The 18,919-nt window shown below is 47.7% G+C and overlaps 1 protein-coding gene across 1 annotated transcript; it reads right to left on the minus strand.

The window, feature by feature from the left end:
* PHOX2B (paired like homeobox 2b) lies at positions 1,020–4,675 on the minus strand. Its single transcript, XM_005681688.3, has 3 exons — positions 4,075–4,675; positions 3,031–3,218; positions 1,020–1,976 (listed from the first exon to the last, which is right to left on the minus strand). The coding sequence occupies exons 1-3, from the start codon at positions 4,313–4,315 to the stop codon at positions 1,458–1,460; spliced, it is 948 nt and encodes a 315-aa protein (XP_005681745.2). The 5' UTR covers positions 4,316–4,675; the 3' UTR covers positions 1,020–1,457.

Here is an 18,919-nt window from a genome sequence, read left to right on the forward strand (position 1 = left end):
GAACCCGTGAGAACCTTATTATTCAATAAAGACACACCATAGAGACTACAAGAAGAGAAAAACATTATACAGTCACGTAGAGGAGACGGGCTGTACTGATATTAACACGATACAATTGAGTCACAGAACACAGTTGTAGAAAGACACCAAAAAAGTTAAAGCCTCAACATTCAACTAATATCTATAGTTTGTGCCTTTTAAAATAAAATTTAAAAAATAAACAAAAAATCCCAACAGAGATGTCTAAACTGCGCAAAGAATGGAATCATCAATATACAGTCCATCCACCAAACAGGATGTGAGTCCATTTCGGATCAAACAGAAATGCAGAGACACTTCTGCAAACTCGTGTGCGCCTCTTTTCCTTGCTGGGTAGATTTCTCTGCAGCCAGCTGCGTGGACTGCAATTGACTCCAATCCAAAGCAGTGCCAAAAAGTTCAGTAAAAGCTGGTGGAAGAAAATGCCGGCGGGGGTATCAGGAGAGAAAAAAAGGGAAGAGTTGAGAGATACGTGACAAAGTTTGCGGAGTTCGCGGATGAAAAGGCATTTCATGGATAGGGCATCTTCCAGGGCCGAGCGGCTGCAGAGACTCAGGAGGAGAGCTGGAACGGTGAGGGGTTCGGATGCGCAGTTGGCAGGATGGTGTTTGACGAGGTTGGGGCAGGCAAGCGGGCGCGAGGCAGTCACCTTGGCCGCGCGGACAGTCTGCACGAGTCGTCACCGCAGCGGCCCGAACCCAAGGACAAGAGGGGAAACGGGTCACCTGGAAGGCCTTCCTACTCTCCCTGAAGAGGAGCCCCGAGGGAGTCAGTGCTGTCCAGAGGGTGCGGATGAATTTAGGAATGAGGAGACAGAGCCCTCAAATGGGGCCGGCTGCCGCTTCCCTCTTCCCCCTTGTATTTTTTCTTTCCCTTGGATTTTAAAGCCTTTCGGTTTTTTGTTTCTGTTTTAATTGTCACTGCCTCCCTATTTCGTTCTTTTTTTAATCTGGGGGAATTCTGTTCACTTTTCTCTTTCCCTAAGCAAGTCACTGAGTTGGTTGTGGCCTCCCAGCCGTCTTTCTCCCTGTCACCTGCTCGGGCCACAGACACACACTCCCCGAGACACACACCGACACGCAGACATAGCCCCCTGAGATTCCACCCCCCTCCCCGAGTCCAGGCCGCGTCGCTCACACCTCCCGGGCAGCAAGCGGGGCCCCCTGGCCGGTGCGCGCGGCCCCGAGGCAGGTGCGAAGCCAGGGAGGTGTTTCGTTTTGTCTGGGGGTGAAGGGAGGGAGTAGGAGTGGGCTTGAAATGGGGGCGACGCCGTTTTCTCTTTATTCTTATCGCGATTACTTTAGGCTCTCCAGGGAAAAGCCACGGCAGCAGCGACAATAGCCTTGGGCCTACCCGGCTCACCCACTCGCCCGCGGGGACCCGCCTCGCCCGCCGCCGCCGCCGCTGCAGATCCCAGATCAGAACATACTGCTCTTCACTAAGGCGGCTTTGGCACCGTTGGGTCTTTGGAGCGAAGACAGGACGCTGGCGAAGGGACCCCCGAGCGAATCCGGGATGGAGGTGATGGGGCCGGGGCCCGGAGCCCAGCCTTGTCCAGGGCCCCCGGCCGCAGCCAGGCCTCCGGCCGCTGCCGCCGCCGCCGCCGCTGCTGCCGCCGCCGCTGCCGCCGCCGCCGCCGCTGCACCGCTCTTGCCCGGCTCGCCTCCGGGACCCCCTGGTCCCGCCGCCCCCGGGGCTCCGGCGGGGCTGGGGCCGCCGCCGCCGCCGCCGCCACTCGCCCCGCAGCTGGGAGTCGGGTTGGGGTTGGGGCCTGGGCCCCCAGTGCTGTCCGGATCGGTGCTCTTGGCCTCTTTGCTCTCGTCGTCCCGGGAGGAGTCAGACTTCTTTCCCGAAGAGCCGTTCTTGGCTGCGGCCGCTGCAGCCGCTGCCGCGCGCTCTTGCTTGCGGAACTTGGCGCGGCGGTTCTGGAACCACACCTGGCCCGAGAAGAGAAGACAGACAGTGAAACACGGGGAAAAAGAAGAAAAGAAAAGCAGTTAGGGCGGCCCACGTTCCATTCCAGATTGTTTTAAACTGCACCCGCCGTGGGTACTCCCGCGCGCCTCCAGCCCACTGAAGCTGTCCCTCTGGTAACTGGTACATCTTTTGAGAAACTGTCTTAGGACCACTTGGGCACGTCGGGGGAGCCTGGTGGGCTGCCGTCTATGGGGTCGCACAGAGTCGGACACGACTGAAGCGACTTAGCAGCAGCAGCAGCAGGAGGGGTAAAGAGGCAGCACGTCCGCGAAAGGCCCTAAAACAGAAGCCCTTATTTTGATGGTACCTAATTTTGGCAAAGTACCCTTGCTCAGTCTACTCTCTGAGCCATCCCAAGTTGGCCATCACCTCTAGGCCTCAGGTCTCAAGTTAAACCCTGATTGGTAGACAGGTGAGGGGGTCTTTGGGTTTGGCGCCTGCTGCCCATCCTGGCCTTTGAGCCTGGAGGTGCTAACGTGGCGGGGGTGGGGGGAGGTTCACCAGGAGAGGCGCCACGGCCGGCTCTTGGGTGCACCTGAGTCCCTGAAAGGTTAGAGTAAGGCGCGGATCTTAACCTATGTAGAATCCCAGTCCCTCTGCGGATCTGCTGCAATCACAGTTCACAGGAAAATCTATACCTATGCGCCATTAGCTCGCCGTTAAAAGCGCTTGAGTTCGGAGGTATATGGGGGGCAGAGGGCGGAATACTTATAATACGGAGCAAAGTCTGCATTCCTCCCCCAAGGCACTTCCTACCCCCACCCCCCGAAATGCCTCTCCCATAGCTCTTGAATGCCAGTAGAGCCCTAGATGGGGTGGGAAACACTTTGACGCCGTGAATCTATAGCCAAGAACGCGCTCCCTAGCCCTTCCTCGCGCACACAGTCCTTCCGAACTTGGCCTCTCGGAGGAGGCCCGGGAACGCAAGCCTTCAATAGGATCGCCCACACTCCCGCACTGCACCCCTGCCCCTCGCTGTGCTGCAGAGCCGGGTGCGTTTCCAGGCGCGCGTACCTGGACTCGCGCCTCGGTGAGGTCGATCTTCAGCGCTAGCTCCTCCCGGGTGTAGATGTCAGGGTAGTGCGTCTCCGCGAAGACCCTCTCCAGCTCTTTGAGCTGCGCACTCGTGAAAGTGGTGCGGATGCGCCGCTGCTTGCGCTTCTCGTTGAGGCCGCCGTGGTCCGTGAAGAGTTTGTAAGGAACTGGAGGACACCAGAGGGGACAGGGTATAAGCAAAAAGGTCTGAAGTGTGCGGACCCGGGAGCCGGAATGTGGGGACTCCAAGGTCAGGTGGCACTGGAGCCGCCGCCGACACCGGGACGGGAAAGTGGCCGAGAGGAGCTGGCGAGATGACCCGAACAAATTAGTTATACACCGAAACAGGGGCACAAATTCCGGGCTTAGGTGGGGTCCCTCCGCGCACAAGCAGCCTTTGAGTGGGTTGCCATAGAGCGCTGGAGACGGCTGAGGTCCGGGGACGGGGAAATACTGTGATGAGGGAAAGCTAGAGAGCAAAAAGTTCAGAAAACATCCATCGGAATACTAGGAAGCCAGGAATGAAGTTACCGAACACTCCCACTGTGGAAAATTTTTAATTCTCAAAAGTTGACCTGGCCCAAAAGTTGGGAGAAAGCGCTGCAAAATAATAATAATAATAATGAATTAAAGAAATCATCAGAAAAATGACCAGCAAAGAGGTGTGAGCCGCTGTCGGTTCTTTAAAAAAGAGAGAGAGACACTGCCAGTAATGAGCTTTACTCTTTGTTATTTAATTATTTTCTAAGCTTTACGTCTCATCGCAAAGTAAATAAATTATGCCTATCATTTTGGCAGCTTAAGATAATTTTGTTGGCGGTTCGGGTGTGACTAGGATAGTGTAACCCTGTAAGTGAATTACCCCTCCCTGCAATCGCTTCTAACGTGATAAATTCTTTCATTTGTGTAAGCAAATTTCGTTTGGTAAATACTAAACACATTTCCATTTTCAAATGCAATCAAGGCTTCCTATATACAAGCGGAAAGGCGGCTTCCTCCGCGGAGAAAGCTGGCGGTCCTTACCTGCGGCGTACGGACTGCTCTGGTGGTCCCTGAGGGTGCCCAGGCTGCAGGATCCCGGCGTGAGGGACGGGCAGCCGGACGTGGCCCCAAAAGTGGTCCTTATCGGGTTATACTGGAAGCCACTGGCCTGGCTGCAGGAACTGAAGTCAGCATAGGCTGAAGCCAGGCTCGAGGTGTCCATCCCGGCCATACAGGACTCGTAGGCAGAGGAATTGAGGTAAGAATATTCCATTTTATACATTGAAAAGGCTCTGGATGGCTCAGCCAAGTGGAAAAATGAAATAAAAGATGGGTATGGAGAAGGTGGCTGGAGTGGGGAGATGTGCACAGCTCAACGCCTGCCTCCAAACTGGCCTCCTTACTACCAGCAGAGCCTAGTTTTATGAAAAAGCCTCCTATGAGATGCCTTGTCTGAGGTCTCTAGAGCATATAGTCCTCATAATAAACTTGGCTCTTTCCACTTGGACAATAGCAAAGCGGTTGGTCTTATTGCTGGCGCTTTTTACATGACAATAACTCATCCGTCTATTGGGCTGGCACTGGGGAACTGAGCTGTCCAACCTCCCTATCATTGATTCCTGCATCTCTAATTAGAATTTAATACCACACCATTACGCACTGAGCCCCTGATCCTCCCTTCTAACCAGCTCCCTGCCCTTTAATTCAATCACACTACTTGGAAATAATGAAAGTTGGGTGACGATTCTCCCTGATCCAATTTCCCCGAGCTTTTAAGCCTTTTTAACTGATCATATACCTTAGGCATAAATTGAGATAGTGTGTGTGTTTTCCCCCTTCTTCCTTCTCCTTCTCTCTATCTCTCTTTCTCAGTTAGGGAGAAGAAACCTTGATGTCATAGAAAACCTGTTTTGTAAGAGCGTTACACGCTCAATTTAACAACAAGTCTACCCCCTGAAGTGCATGAAATGTTATAAAAGACTGGGACATTGGCAAGACTCAGGCGCCCTGTAACATAGAGTAAGTGGGCCAAGGGGGTTTCTGTGAACGCTAAGCGGATTTCTTTAAAATACACCTGGTTGGGGGGGGGAGCATCTTATAAATTGCATTTCTTGTTGCGGTTTAATGTGCTTTTCCAGAGACTCTGCTTACACAGCCATTTAAAAAACAAAAGAACATCCGAGTAAAGCTCTTGAATGTAAAACATCTGGATTCTCAACTGATGGCTTCTTTGCGCTCACTTCTCGGTTTTTCTGCAGTCATGTGAGGTTTGCATTTTGCTGGTCTGTGTTGTGGTTGGTTTTCATTACTCTGTGTAACTGGCAAGTGGGCATGAAGTGTCCCCAAATGTGCCTCCTCTTCCATCCCTCTTGGGTCTTCTCCCTCTGCCTCTTCCCCCACACCCCTCACTTTTTCAGGTGCTCACAATTCCCTAGAGACCGGAAGCTTCCAAAAAATGATTGCTATCTGCTTCGCCTTTAGGTTTGCCGATTGCAGTGAACGAAATCCTTGCTCTTAAAATGCCCAGGCTCCAGGTCGGGGACTTTTCTTGTCCAGCTCCCCAGGCTCTTGGGTGCTGGCAGCGAGGCACAGACAAAGAAACGAGCCATGATTTGTGGACCTCGGTGGCCCCATGATTTAAGTGGAGGGTAATTTTCATTTGGTTCGTTAGGCTTTAGCAGAATAAGGGAAACTATTTCATTAAATCCTTCCTCTCGGTGGACAAGAGGAGGAATGCTTAGTTGAATCGCCGTGTGGTGTAAACAAACCCTGGATATTTTATATGAATTAAATGTGTAGATAATTAGTTTTATTGCATTCATTACCCCCTTTATGTGCTCTGTAACAAGTCAGTAATTAAAGTAACAAACTCATAAAGTCTTTATAGGGGCATTTAGGCGTTCAGTGTTTGCCAAACTAAGTGGTTTAATTCGATGCTAGTGCCGGGGAGTGGATGGGCGCCCGCTCTCCACTGCCACTGTGTTTTATTGCGCACTAAACTGCAGCGGACGCCGTAATGGATTAAACAGGGACAGCGGTCCCCCAGCCTCCTGCTTCTCCGCTGGGTGAGTTTCAGGCTGGTTTCAGGTGATGGCGCGTCCTCTGGACGTGAGAAATCACTAAAGTCTCTCGAGAGTGCAGGCAGCGGGACCCGCCGAGTAGCCTGGTGATAGTTTTATGGGGAGGGCTGATAGTTTTATTGCAGTTGTATGTTGTACAATGCGTATTTGATAAAGAAGGGTCCTTGGTGACCACTGTGCACTTTTTTGTGCACGGAGGTGAAATGAAAATAAATGTGTACAAGGTTTTACTGCGGCGGGAAACAAATTGCAATGCTCTAAATGGTTTTCCTTTATGGTCACCAGACAAGAGGAGAAAAGAGATGCAAACATCTGTCTCCAGTCCCCTAAACCTAAAGGCCAGCAAAGACGGATGCGAATCCAAGTGTTATTACAGTGGGGATTTGTCTTTATTTATCCCGCTCTCATGAATATGAATCTACATTTGGACCGGGAGGTGGCTGTGCCCACCCCTCTTTGGACCCTACACACAGACTTTCCCCACCCTAACTTACTACCCCCCTCTCCGGGGTGGGGGATAGGTTGTCAAACACAAGGCTGCAATTGTCCAAGTTTCTCAAGTCCCTTGGACTTCTCAGGGGAGCTTCCTGGCGCTCCCACCGCCACACCGCCGCCCCGGGCCCACGCTCGGGGGATGCGGATGCGGGGAGTGCAGACCTGCGTGGCACCCAGCTAGCCCGCTTATATGGGGTTTTAAGCACTTCTGTGGATAACAGAGTGACATGAGGCGTCCGTGAGGGGATACGTTTTGGCTCCAAAGCCCACGTTTGGCAATAACCAGGCTCACACCCGTCTTGGCACCCGCGCCTGGGTGCACTCGGGGTTGTCTCCACTGGGTCTAGTGCGCGCGCGCTCGGAGCAGGGAGCTCCAGCCGAGCCCCACGCCGCCGCTCCGCGCCCGGGCCCGGCCCTACGCCTGACCCGAAAGCCCGGCAATTCCTCGGTCCTAATTTGCAGACAGCCCCAGGCCCCACTGGGGGCCGAGGCAAACCGCGAACCTGGAGTGTGCCGGGAGCTGGGAGGAGCGGGGTTGTTTCGGCGGCTTTGGAGAATGACTCTTCCGCGAAGACGTAGAACTCTGGGTGCCAGTCGGTGCCTGGAGGCAGTTCCTGGGCGCCGGGCATGTTGGCGTGGGAAGAGCGGTGTGCACCTCGGGAGGGCTGGGTGTTGACGACGAGTCGGAGGGTGACCCGGGAGGAAGCCGAGGAGCGGGAGGGGAGGACCCTGCCAAGGGACGAGGGCGAGGGAAGTGCGGGGCCGCGGGGGGCGCGCGAGGGAGCCTCGGAGGGCCAGGCCCAGCCGCTGCCAATGCAGGGCACGGGTTCGCGCTCCACGCGGCCCGACGGCCCGCCCCGGGTCCGGTCACTCCCCGCCCTGAGGTTCGAGGCTCCCACCGGCCTCGACTCCCCGCCTCCTCCGACCCACCGCGCCAGCCCTCTCCCAGGTGCGGGTCCCAGCCGCGGCCTCTCTCTGGGCGCCCCCTGGTGCCCGCCTCGCCGGGTAGGGAAGCTGTGCGCCTCCTCTTTACACCAGGAGCGCTTTCTGCGCCAGCACCGCACGGTCCGGTGAACAAACGCGCTTGACTTCATTTTCCCTTTTGTGGGCCTTGTAGGTTTATTTTGTTTAGTGTCGCCGTTCCTCTCTTTACCCCACCCCCACCATCCCTGGCCCATCGTCCCCTCTGCGGGTCTTTTGTGGCCCGGGGGCCCTGCTTCTGCTCCGAAGATGAAAGGCATTCGGGGCTGGGCCAGGCCAGAGCCCCAGCCCCAGCGCCCTGTTTTGTTCGAGTTGTGCTTTCTACACGCGAGCTCTCCCCTAAAAGTTGTACCAAATGGTTAATTTAATTATTCCAACTATAGACCAACTGCTTCAGCAGCCTCCACCACGCGTCTGGGAGGGAAAAAGAAACCATCTATAAGAAATAATCTAATAAAAGTGAAGTGTAGAAAAACCCCTCCTGATTTTCAACCGGCACAAATAGAATTAGAGCTTCAGCATCCTTTTCCCAAACAGACCTTTTGTCCAGATCACAACTTCAGCCAACCAGCAATGTGTACAGTGCCCGCTATTTATTTCAATAGAGGCGGTGGGTAGCGAGATAGATTGATAGATAAATGGCCACATGGATAGATGGATGGTTTGATCCATCTTCCTCTGACTTCTCTTTCTTAATATGTGTACACGGTTGACTTTTTTTCCCCCTGCTGATTTTCTGAATCAATAATGGAAAGGCAATGCTATGTGGTAAAAGGAGGGAGAAAGGCTATTTAAAGCACAAAAAAGGGAAGAGACTACTAGCATATATACCATGAGAAAAAAATGTTTACATGCTACCCAGTACCAAATGAAAAAAGGTTGAAAGTTTAAAAGAAACTTTTCTTTCCTTTTCTTTGCCATTCATAGGAGGGTTTCTTTTTTTTTTTCCTTGAAAGTCAGAAAGAATGTTAGAAGACAAGGAAACAAAACAGCAAACAAAATGCCATTGTATTGTAGTAGCAATTCATGGGAAAACGCTTGTCAGCCTCCTAACACTTCACTCCTAGGAGGCTGTTTGGAGGCTGTTTTACCACAGGCGAAGCACAATAACATGGGAATGAATAAAATATTAAATACCAGTGAGAGTTTCAGAGGAATTTTCTTTTTGATTGCTTTATTTGATGCTGTATCCAAATGATTCCAGCACAGGGAGGTTGCCAAAGGCTCAACTCAGAACCAACACTTCTCTCAATCAGAGAATAAAAGGACCAATTTGTCTTTGGATTTCTCCAAGATGAGTTCTGCAGGCAGCAGTCTTTCCCACTCACCTGCACCTAGACAGGATTTACTTCCCCAGAGTATAGAAAGAAACCAGCCACAGCATCCCCAAGCATGAAGCTCCACCGATATTCTGCTCGCATTTTAGAATTTTTACCACATTTTCCATGTGCCTAGCAGCCATAATATACATGTTTCATAACAGAAACTCTTTGTATTTCTGGTAACTAACCTCCTAGCACTGTAAGACAATTATTAACTGATTAACAATACTGTGTGCAAAGCAGTTAACACAATGACTGGCACCTGGAAAGAATCCAGTGAATGTCACCCACCAGTATTGCGATGATGATGATGGTGGTGATAGAGTTTCCTTGAGCTTCATATTGAATTCTTGACTTTGGGATTTAGGTGGTGCATGGACAATGTCTTTTCTGTTGTATATTTATAATGTATGTGGAAGAGGGTGGACAAATCACAGAGCATCCTCTAGTATATCAAATAGGAGGAAATAAAGCAACAAGGTAGAAGTCTTCCATCTTTTAGGAATTCACCAGAAGGCATGTATGTATTTAAGTTAGTTCTGTGTTTTGTTTTATATTATGCACACTAATTGTGCATGTTTAAGGTGGTGCTTTACTCTTGTGTGTAAATATTGTGAGTTTGGGTTAGAGCTTTATAGCTAATTCATAGATGGTGTTTCTGTGTTTGACTTAACTTGGAGATACTCCATGCGTAAGTGCTGTCCTCTGTATAGATGATGGGGTACAGATCCCCAGCACCCATCCTTGTAAGGACATCATCACGGAAGAGCCCAGCTCTTCTCTTCTCCTCCACCTCCTCCCATACTATGATTAGCAGAAGGGGCTGCCTATTACCTTTTTTTTTTTTTTCCGCTGGAGTTTAGCTAATAGTGGTAACATCTGCTGGGCTGGTGGTGGAGGAGACATGGGGTATTTGATCAGAGTCACAGATGTAAAAGTGACATCTGCTTGCAACAAAGAAAGGAGAAGCAAAATTAAATTAGGCAGAGAGGCCTCTCTGAACCAAAAAAAGACAGAAAAAAAAAAAAAACCCTATTTGAAAAGGAGGAAAAAAATAACCATGAGCCCTAACCAGGCTTGCAGGGTGCAGAAGAGCACTTACCGAGGTTTTAGGACCAGCAGCTGTCAGAATAACTGGAGTAACATCCTAAGGGAGCAGTGTCCTTAGACCTTAAAGACACCTTTTTATGCTCCAAAGAAAAAGAATCAGGTAAGATTGTCCTTCTCAGCTGAGAATGACTTGACCTGTTAGAGTATAGTATAGGTTGAGAAATCATTTTCATGTTGAAGACAGGAAGAAGGTAAGGATGAAACCTCTTGGGTTGATAATAGTCCAGAATATTTCGTGATGAGTTTGGAGAGAAATAGATTTTCATTTGATAGCTATGTTAAAACTACTGCCAACAACTAAGAATGAGCCATTTTTTATTGGGCTTAAAGGATTGTATTTGGCCCTTAAAACATACATGCTTGAAATAGGACTCAATTAGAAGGGGAGGGTGGTATAGAAAAAGCATACTCCACATACTCCCAACCATTGTACCTGAAAACCACAAGTGATACAAAGGGGCATTCCCCCCCCCCCACAATAGTGATCTCCTAAATTTCTCCAAGTGGAACAGATTTCAATAGCTCTATATAAATTGATTCCACAGCAATAACAGAAACCACTGGACAAGATGACCTCAACTTTCTACTTCTCGGTCTATAAACCAGTTGACATCTGTATACACCTGCGCCTCTCTTGTCCCTGCTGGATGCAAGAGGAAGGCCCATTCCGATCTAAAGGCAATCCTCCACAGTGCTTTGGAGTCCTATCTCTTCTGCTGGCTCAGGACCTTACCCAGTTCTTTCTGTCTTGGGTCTTTATTTCATTGTCATCTAAACACGCTCAAACTACATCCATACTAATAACCAACCAATGAACACTATTTTCTTTCTTGCCTGTGCTTCCTGCCACCACCACTTCGCTTTCTTCTCCACTTTACAGCCAGAGATCTTTTTTTTTTAATGACTGTATTATAATTTTTTGGTTAATTAATTAATTTTTTGGAGGCTAATTACTTTACAATATTGTATTGGTTTTGCCCTACATTGACATGAATCTGCCATGGGTGTACATGTGCTCTCCATCCTGAACCCCCCTCCCCCCTCCCTCCCCATACCATCCCTCTGGGTCATCCCAGTGCACCAGCCCTGAGCACCCTGTCTCATGCATCGAACCTGGACTGGTGTTTCGTTTCACATATGATAATATACATGTTTCAACACCATTCTCCCAAACCACCCCACCCTCGCCCTGTCCCACAGAGTCCAAAAGACTGTTCTATACATCTGTGTCTCTTTTGCTGTCTTGCATACAGGGTTATCGTTACCATCTTTCTAAATTCCATTTATATGTGTTAGTATACTGTATTGGTGTTTTTCTTTCTGGCTTACTTCACTCTGTATAATGGGCTCCAGTTTCATCCACCTCATTAGAACTGATTCAAATGTATTTTTTTAATGGCTGAGTAATACTCCATTGTGTATCACAGCTTTCTTATCCATTCATCTGCTGATGGACATCTAGGTTGCTTCCATGTCCTTACAGCCAGAGGTCTTGAAGGAAGTTATCTCTTCTTACTGTCTTTATTCCATTACTTCTCAATCACTCCTTGTCCCTGCTCAGTCACTCATGCTGCTGCTGCCGCTGCTAAGTCGCTTCAGTCGTATCCGACTCTGTGCAACCCCAGAGACGGCAGCCCACCAGGCTCCCCCGTTCCTGGGATTCTCCAGGCAAGAACACTGGAGTGGGTTCCCATTTCCTTCTCCAATGCATGAAAGTGAAAAGTGAAAGTGAAGTCACTCAGTTGTGTCTGACCCTCAGCAACCCCATGGACTGCAGCCTTCCAGGCTCCTCCATCCATGGGATTTTCCAGGCAAGAGTACTGGAGTGGGGTGCCATTGCCTTCTCCCAATCACTCCATAGCTTCCTCTAATTCAGCTTCCACCACCTTCACATAATTTGAATATTTCTTATTAAGATCACCATATCCACTGAGTATTTTCCTAGCTTTATCTTCTTTGAATATTTTAGTTGCTAAGGCTGTTTAACAAATATTTCCAGTTCTCCCCACCTCTATGTACATAGTAAGACTTCACTTCCCTGCCCCCTAGAAGTTAGGTACAGCCATTCTATAAACATTTGAATGGAAGTGTAAAGTGTGACTTCTGGCTGAGCCATAAAAGCTGGTGTCCAAATCTCTACCGTCTCCCTTTTGCCCTGTTTAATGGAAGCTGACAGGGCTTCAGACGGTGGCTGCTTGGTCAGCCTGAGTTCTGGTGAGGATGCATGGAGGAAAGGTCCCAGAAGACCCGCACAGTGAACATGTAGTTTCTCAAAGCATCAGAGAAGGATTCTGGAAGAGGTGATTCCTCTGTGCTGGGTACTGAAGGGTGACTGGGAGGAAGTAAAGATGACAGTAATGTGAAAAAGGAGGAAGTTGCAGGCAAAGGAATCAGTGCTGGTCAAACTCCAAAGCCAGAGAGAGCATGGTGTGCTTGGGAATCTAGAAATAGTTCAGTTCAGTTTTCTGCTAGGAGAGGAGAGATGGAGGGGGGTGCACACAAAGAAAGGTATGATGAGAGAAAGTAGGAAAGAAAGGCTGGAGTCAGGTCCTGTAGCACTAGGGACGCAGTGAAGTGTGATTTGAGATGGAAGGAATGAGGGAACAGGGAAGCTTAGAGACAAATTAGGAGGCTGTGTCTCCTTTCAAGGCAAGAAACGAGGACTTCCTAAGCCAAGAGAATAGCAATGTAGGACAAAGAGAAGTAAAGGACCTCAAGAGAGGTTACTGATATGGAGCCTTAGGGCGGGCAGAATACACTATTCTGCCCAATGCCAGGATTTTAGAGGGCCCAAGAGGATACCTCAGAACAAAACCTCTCTACCATATCTGCTGGCAAGGTCTTCACTTCTGTTAGCTCAGGCCTAAAGTCCCTCATTACTTCTCTGGGTTTTGTAACACGTGATACTGTCAACCGTTCACTCATTCACCCCATGTTTATCAAATATCTACTATGTTGTCGAAATCAGCACTTTAGAGTAGAACTGGTTCAGACATTGTCTGAAAAGCAGAGTTTTGAGATGGAGCAGACCCAAGGTTTGCGAGTTTCTGAGTGGTGGTGGAGGCAGTGGAGTGAAGGTGGAGACCCCAGTGGAGTGAAGGTGCAACATGGAGAGAGAGGAGAGTAATTGCCCTCCATTCCTCATCCTTTATGTTAAGGTCGTAGGATTTCGGTCACTAAGTCGTGTCTGACTCTGTGATCCCATGGACTGCAGCACACCAGTCTTCCCTGTCCTTCACTATCTGCCGGAGTTCGTTCAAACTTATGTCCACTGAGTCAGGATGTTATCCAACCATCTCATCCTCTGTTGTCCCCTTCTCCTCCTGCTCTCAATCTTTCCCAGCACCAAGGTATTTTCCAAACAGTTGACTCCTGGTGGTATTTTCAAATAGAGATGCCAAGAACCAGGTATCACAGAGGAAAGAAGCACTGATGGAGGAATAATAGGCGTTCTAGAAGTGGGAGCAGCTCTTTTAGGCAGCATTTCCCTCTGTGACTGTTATCACTCCTAGCGGGTATCTGGATCCTCCACAAAGAAGCCTGCCTAGCACTTGGTAGTAAAGGGCTCTATGCTACCTCTGCCATGCACAGAATTAGGGTCAACAATATACTCTTCTACCTGAGTCAATCCAGGGAGCCAGGTGAGAGCCATGGCAGAAACTCTGGAGTCATTCACTATCTCAAACTGCTCAGCCTTGAAATAAATATAAAAATGCTGGAGAATCCTAAAACTTCTAAAAGTGTTTTCCTTTGTGGGTTTTCCAAGGATCCTGTTGTTGTTTGTTTATGTGATTTTGTTTTATTTAGGAAGTTTGTGGAGTTTGCCAGTAATATGCTGCAGCGTCATACATTTTAATGTGAGTTTCAGCTGATTCAGAATTTAGAAGCAAATGCAATCCAGTCGTCAGGGACAGGCACCACGTGTCCTAGACCGCAGGAGCCAGAAGACAGTAAAATGGTTAAAGTGATGCATGTTTGTAGTATTTCCCCAGTTATAATGGAGAATATTAATTTTCTCTTAAAACACACAACATTGTTTCTCTCTCTCCCTTGTTTACTGGGCTCAGTTACAGTGGGGGAGCTAAAGGCTGTAATCACAAGCTCAGTGCTATCTCAGCTGCTTATTCATAAACCTTCACCATTTGAGACGGGACTAGAGGAAAAGGAGGAGGAAGAGACATTTTAAAGAAGAGGCAGGGAGGCTGCTAAGAGGGAACTGGGACATAATAATGGTCAAAACAGCACAGTGAGTCTGCACAAGAGACTACAGAGCAGAGGCCAACAGCTTTAACCCAGACCCCAGGGAACCCTGTTGAATGAACAGTGCTAACCACTGAGAGGTGAGCCACAAAGCACCGAACAACCCCGGGGTAGGGCCAGACCGTGCCCTTCTGGAGACTTAGCTGAGGCCAGATGCGGCTCCTTGGGCTTGCCTTGGCCAGGCCCGAGTTTCTGGGGCAGGTTCCTTGTTTAGTAGTTATTGGACAGCAAGCCTCTGACCTTTTATCCAGGGGAGTCATTGATCCTGCCCCCTCATCTCTGTGCATTGGGAGGGGACAGCAAAAACCCTTCAAGGGAGGTTCATGCCTGTTCCTGGGCAATGGTCAGGCCAGAGCTGACTGCACCCCTCAGAGGGATGCAGAGTGGCCAGAGTTGGCCCTGGGTGCTCTCTTCCTCTTTTTATTGTTAAGGACTTTTTTTTAAAGTCCACAGTACCTAGTATCCATTATAGAAAATGATATGGCATGTATTTCTTAAAATGAGAAAAATTTTTTTAACTTTTTAATATAACTTTTCAGTCTTTTTTTCCCCCATCTGTAAACATAAATATTTTTAAGTAAGAAGCACTCTCCATAGACTGCTTTTTAATTTCCTTTTCCCTGTAAATTAAGTATCATGAACACCTTCCCATTTCATGAAACATTCTAACATTTTTTTGGCTACGTGGTATTATACTGCATGAGAAGTCATAGATTATTTAGTCAGCTCTGTCCTGCTGGATGCTTAGTTTGCTTCTAATTATTAAAACTATATTAAAAGGACTGCTCCAGACACTCTATTAGCTAAATCTCTGTGCATATCCACATGACTTGCTTAGAATTAAACCCTGAAAGTGGAATTTCTGGATCAAAAAATACAGATTATTTAGAAAGCCCTCAACACATATTGCAAAAGAGTCTTCCAGGAAGGTAGTATTGGTTTATATTTTCAGGGCAGAATATGTTAGTATCTGCTTTCCAATCCTTACCAGCGCTGTGTGGTCCCAGGGGAAAAAAGTTTTGCCTACCCTTTCCTTACTGTGCTATTTTCTGCTCAAAAGAAGGCAAGCAGGGAGAGGTCATTTTTAAGGATAATAGGGACCTGTAAGAGTAGAGTCAAAATGCCAAAGTCCAGCTTTATTTAAAAAAATAAAAATCTAATGATGACAAAGAACTAGATGATTTTTTTTTAAGGGTAAATTCACTACTTGGGAATGAGTTTGTTTTGTTTTGTTTTTTACTGTTTATTATGTATTTATAGCTATGCTGCATCTTCACTGCTTCATGGGCCTTTCTCTGGTTACCGCCAGTGGGAGTTACTCTTAGTTGCTGTGTTTGGACTTCTTATTGCAGTGGCTTCTCTTGCTGTGGAGCACAGGCTCTCGGGTACACGGGCTTCAGGAGTTGTTGCTCCTGGGCTCTAGAACACAGGTTCAATAGCTGTGGTGCACGGGCATGTGGGATCTTCCCCGATCAGCGATCGAACCAGTGTCTTCTGCATTGGTAGGTGGATTCTTGACCTCTGAGCCACCAGGGAAGCCCTAAGGTTTATTTTAATGTTGCTGCTGCTGCTGCTGCTGCTAAGCCACTTCAGTCGTGTCCGACTCTGTGCTACCCCATAGACGGCAGCCCACCAGGCTCCGCCATCCCTGGGGTTCTCCAGGCAAGAACACTGGAGTGGGTTGCCATTTCCTTCTCCAATGAATGAAAGTGAAAAGTGAAAGTGAAGTCGCTCAGTCGAGTCCCTTGGCGACCCCATGGACTGCAGCCTTCCATCCATGGGATTTTCCAGGCAAGAGTACTGGAGTGGGGTGCCATTGCCTTTTCTGATTTTAATGTTGAGAAACTATTTAAAAAGTTGAATAAAACTCCACTTTTATTTGTATCTTTTCTGTCAAAGAGAATGCGCTTCAGAACAGAAAGGATTAGCATGAACGTTAAGTGACTGGGACCAGAGCCCCATGTGGTTTGAGTGACTGTGAGGGGTCTTGTCCACTTTAATGAATTCTGCAAGGTCTCTGTCCTGAGGGCATCACCAAAGGGTGGTTGGTGGTTTCTGTGGAATCATGAAGGATGAAAGAGGAATGAAAAGATTGCTCTTCTGGCAAACCCGTAAATATTAACCAAAAAAAGGAATGCAGGTTCTGAAAATAACAGACTGGTGAACTCAACAACCATTTCAGGTAAAATTCTAGGTTGGATTTTAACAGTATTATGAAAATTCCCCACGTGTGAAGGAAAGAGAACAATATAAAGAAACCATCATAGGGAATTTCCCCTGTGGTCCAGGGGTTAAGACTCTGCCTTCCAAAGCCGGGGGCACAAATTCAATTCCTGGTCAGGAAGTAAGGTCCCGCATGCCATGGGGTGAGGCCAAAATTTTTAAAAATAGAAAAATCAAGCACCATGAACCTCTCGTCCAGACACAAGTACCCACTCATGGACAGCCTTGTTTTTCCATCCCCAGCCTACACCCAACCCCACCATTCTGGTCACCCTGACTCCCTGACTAGGTGGTTTTGAGGCAACCCAAGACATCATATAATTTCCTCCCTAAATATTTCAATACTATCCCTAAAAGATAAGAACTTTTCCCTCTAAAAATACATAACCACACTGCCAAAATATCAACTATAATTTCTTAATATCTTCAAATAACTGGTATTCCATTTTCCCTGATTGTCTCACAAAATGTATTTTTTTAGGTTGTTTTGTTTGACTCAGAATCCAAACAAGTTCAGCCCTTTGCATTTGGTTTTCATGTCTCCTAAGTCTCTTCTGCTCTACAGGTCTATCCCCCCACTCCCGATCTTTTTTTTCCTCCTTACAGTTTATTTTAGAGGAAAATGGATCATATTACTGTAGAAGAGATGGCTGGATGGCATCACTGACTCAATGGATGTGAGTCTGAGTGAACTCCGGAAGTTGGTGATGGACAGGGAGGCCTGGTGTGCTGCCTTTCATGGGGTCGCAAAGAGTCGGACACGACTGAGCGACTGAACTGAACTGAGCTGAGTACCCATATTCTGGATCTGGCTGATAGCCTCCCTGTGATGTTGTTTAATCCTAACCCTTTTTATTTCTGTAAAGTGGGAGTTGAATTTCGAGGCTTCGTCAGGTTCAGGCTCTATTTCCAGCAAGGATCTATCACAGGTGGTCTGTGTACTTCCTGTTGCACACCGCCTGTCTCTCTCCTTACAATGTCAGATATGATCTGTGGGGTTGAGGTATTATTGGCTGGAACCATCCATTAAAGAGTTCCGCATGAGCTTTTTACCTGATGATTTCAGGAGACTCTGATTAGCATTGCCTAGATTACAAGATTGTATTCATTTAGGGGTTTCAAATGATAATATTCTAATTATATCACTTTTGTTAGTTTTTTAGCTAGAATATTTCTATAAAGAGAAAAAAGACTTCTTCTATCAATTATTAGGTATATAAGGTATGGTGAGGTGTGACAAGTTAAGGAAAATGCTGAGTTCTTTCTCTTTATTTACTAGTTTTCAGAAGAGTGAGTTTGTTCCGTGGTGTCCTTCAGAGACCATCAGTGGATTTTTGTGTTTTGTTTTGTGGGTTTGTTTTATTTTGCAGCATTATGAACTCATGGGTAAATATATTGTGTGTATTTTCTTTTATTGCAGTATTTATTCTTATTTTTGCTCAAATTATCCAAAATGAGACCAATGAAAGCCTCTTCCATTTGGCTTCTCAGTTCTTCTGATTAGGACCTTAATTGTCCATGTAGCCGTACAACAAGATAGCCCAGGCTCCGCTTTTATACTTTTTACCTAGACCTGGAATCAACTATTTTTCCAAGGACCCATGGTTCTTTTTAGCGGGAATTGGTATTTAGAGAATTGGAGTTGGTATTGAGAGTCTTAGATTGGATTTTTGCATGAGTGATTTATGAGTATTTTGGAAAGGAAGTGAGAATCACTAGACACCAGGGTCTAGTAAAATTAAAGTCGTCACCATTTATTAAATAAGACATAGCTCATTTCCCAGGTGGCGCTAGCGGTAAAGAACCCCGCCTGACAATGCAGGAGACAGATGAGGGACAAGGATTTGATCCCTGGGTTGGGAAGATCCCCTTGAGGAGGGCATGACAACCCACTCCAGTATTCTTGCCTGGAGAATCCCGTGGACAGAGGAGCCTGGAGGGCTACAGTCCATGCGGTCACAAAGAGTCAGACACGATTGAAGTGACTTAGCACTTACGCACGCACATTCTAGATGAGAGAGGGGAAAATAGTCCTAAACAAACAACTGGGGCATGATACTGTGTATAAAGAGCTTTGGGGAAATAGTTACACTTGGACTTAAGGAATAGAGCTACAGTGAGGAGGTGATATCTGAGCAATGGGAATAGGCAGGCAGCTGAGGTGGAATGGAAGATTTGGACAGAGAAAAGAACAGGAGCAAAGCCCTGCAATCATCAAAGTGCGTGGCGTGTTTGAAGAAGAGTCAGATTTGCTTCATCTCCTCTGACAGGGATAGTAGATGGAGGCAGAAGCCAACTGCATTCGACATGTGTGTGGACTTCAGCAGGGCATGTATCCAGGCCTCTCGTGATATCATTGTGGACAAGATGGAGAAATACAGACTAACTGATAGGAGGAAGAGATAAAGAAACAGC

This window comes from Capra hircus, chromosome 6 (genome assembly GCF_001704415.2).
Source record: "Capra hircus breed San Clemente chromosome 6, ASM170441v1, whole genome shotgun sequence".
Classification (NCBI taxonomy): domain Eukaryota; kingdom Metazoa; phylum Chordata; class Mammalia; order Artiodactyla; family Bovidae; genus Capra; species Capra hircus.

Excerpts from the sequence above, each read along its gene's own strand:
- PHOX2B (XM_005681688.3), bottom strand. The coding sequence starts at position 4,315 with ATGTATAAAATGGAATATTCTTACCTCAATTCCTCTGCCTACGAGTCC. Across the intron at positions 3,219-4,074 it reads GAGCAGTCCGTACGCCGCAG|TTCCTTACAAACTCTTCACG; the intron begins GTAAGGACCGCC and ends GGTGTCCTCCAG. Across the intron at positions 1,977-3,030 it reads TCACCGAGGCGCGAGTCCAG|GTGTGGTTCCAGAACCGCCG; the intron begins GTACGCGCGCCT and ends TTCTCGGGCCAG.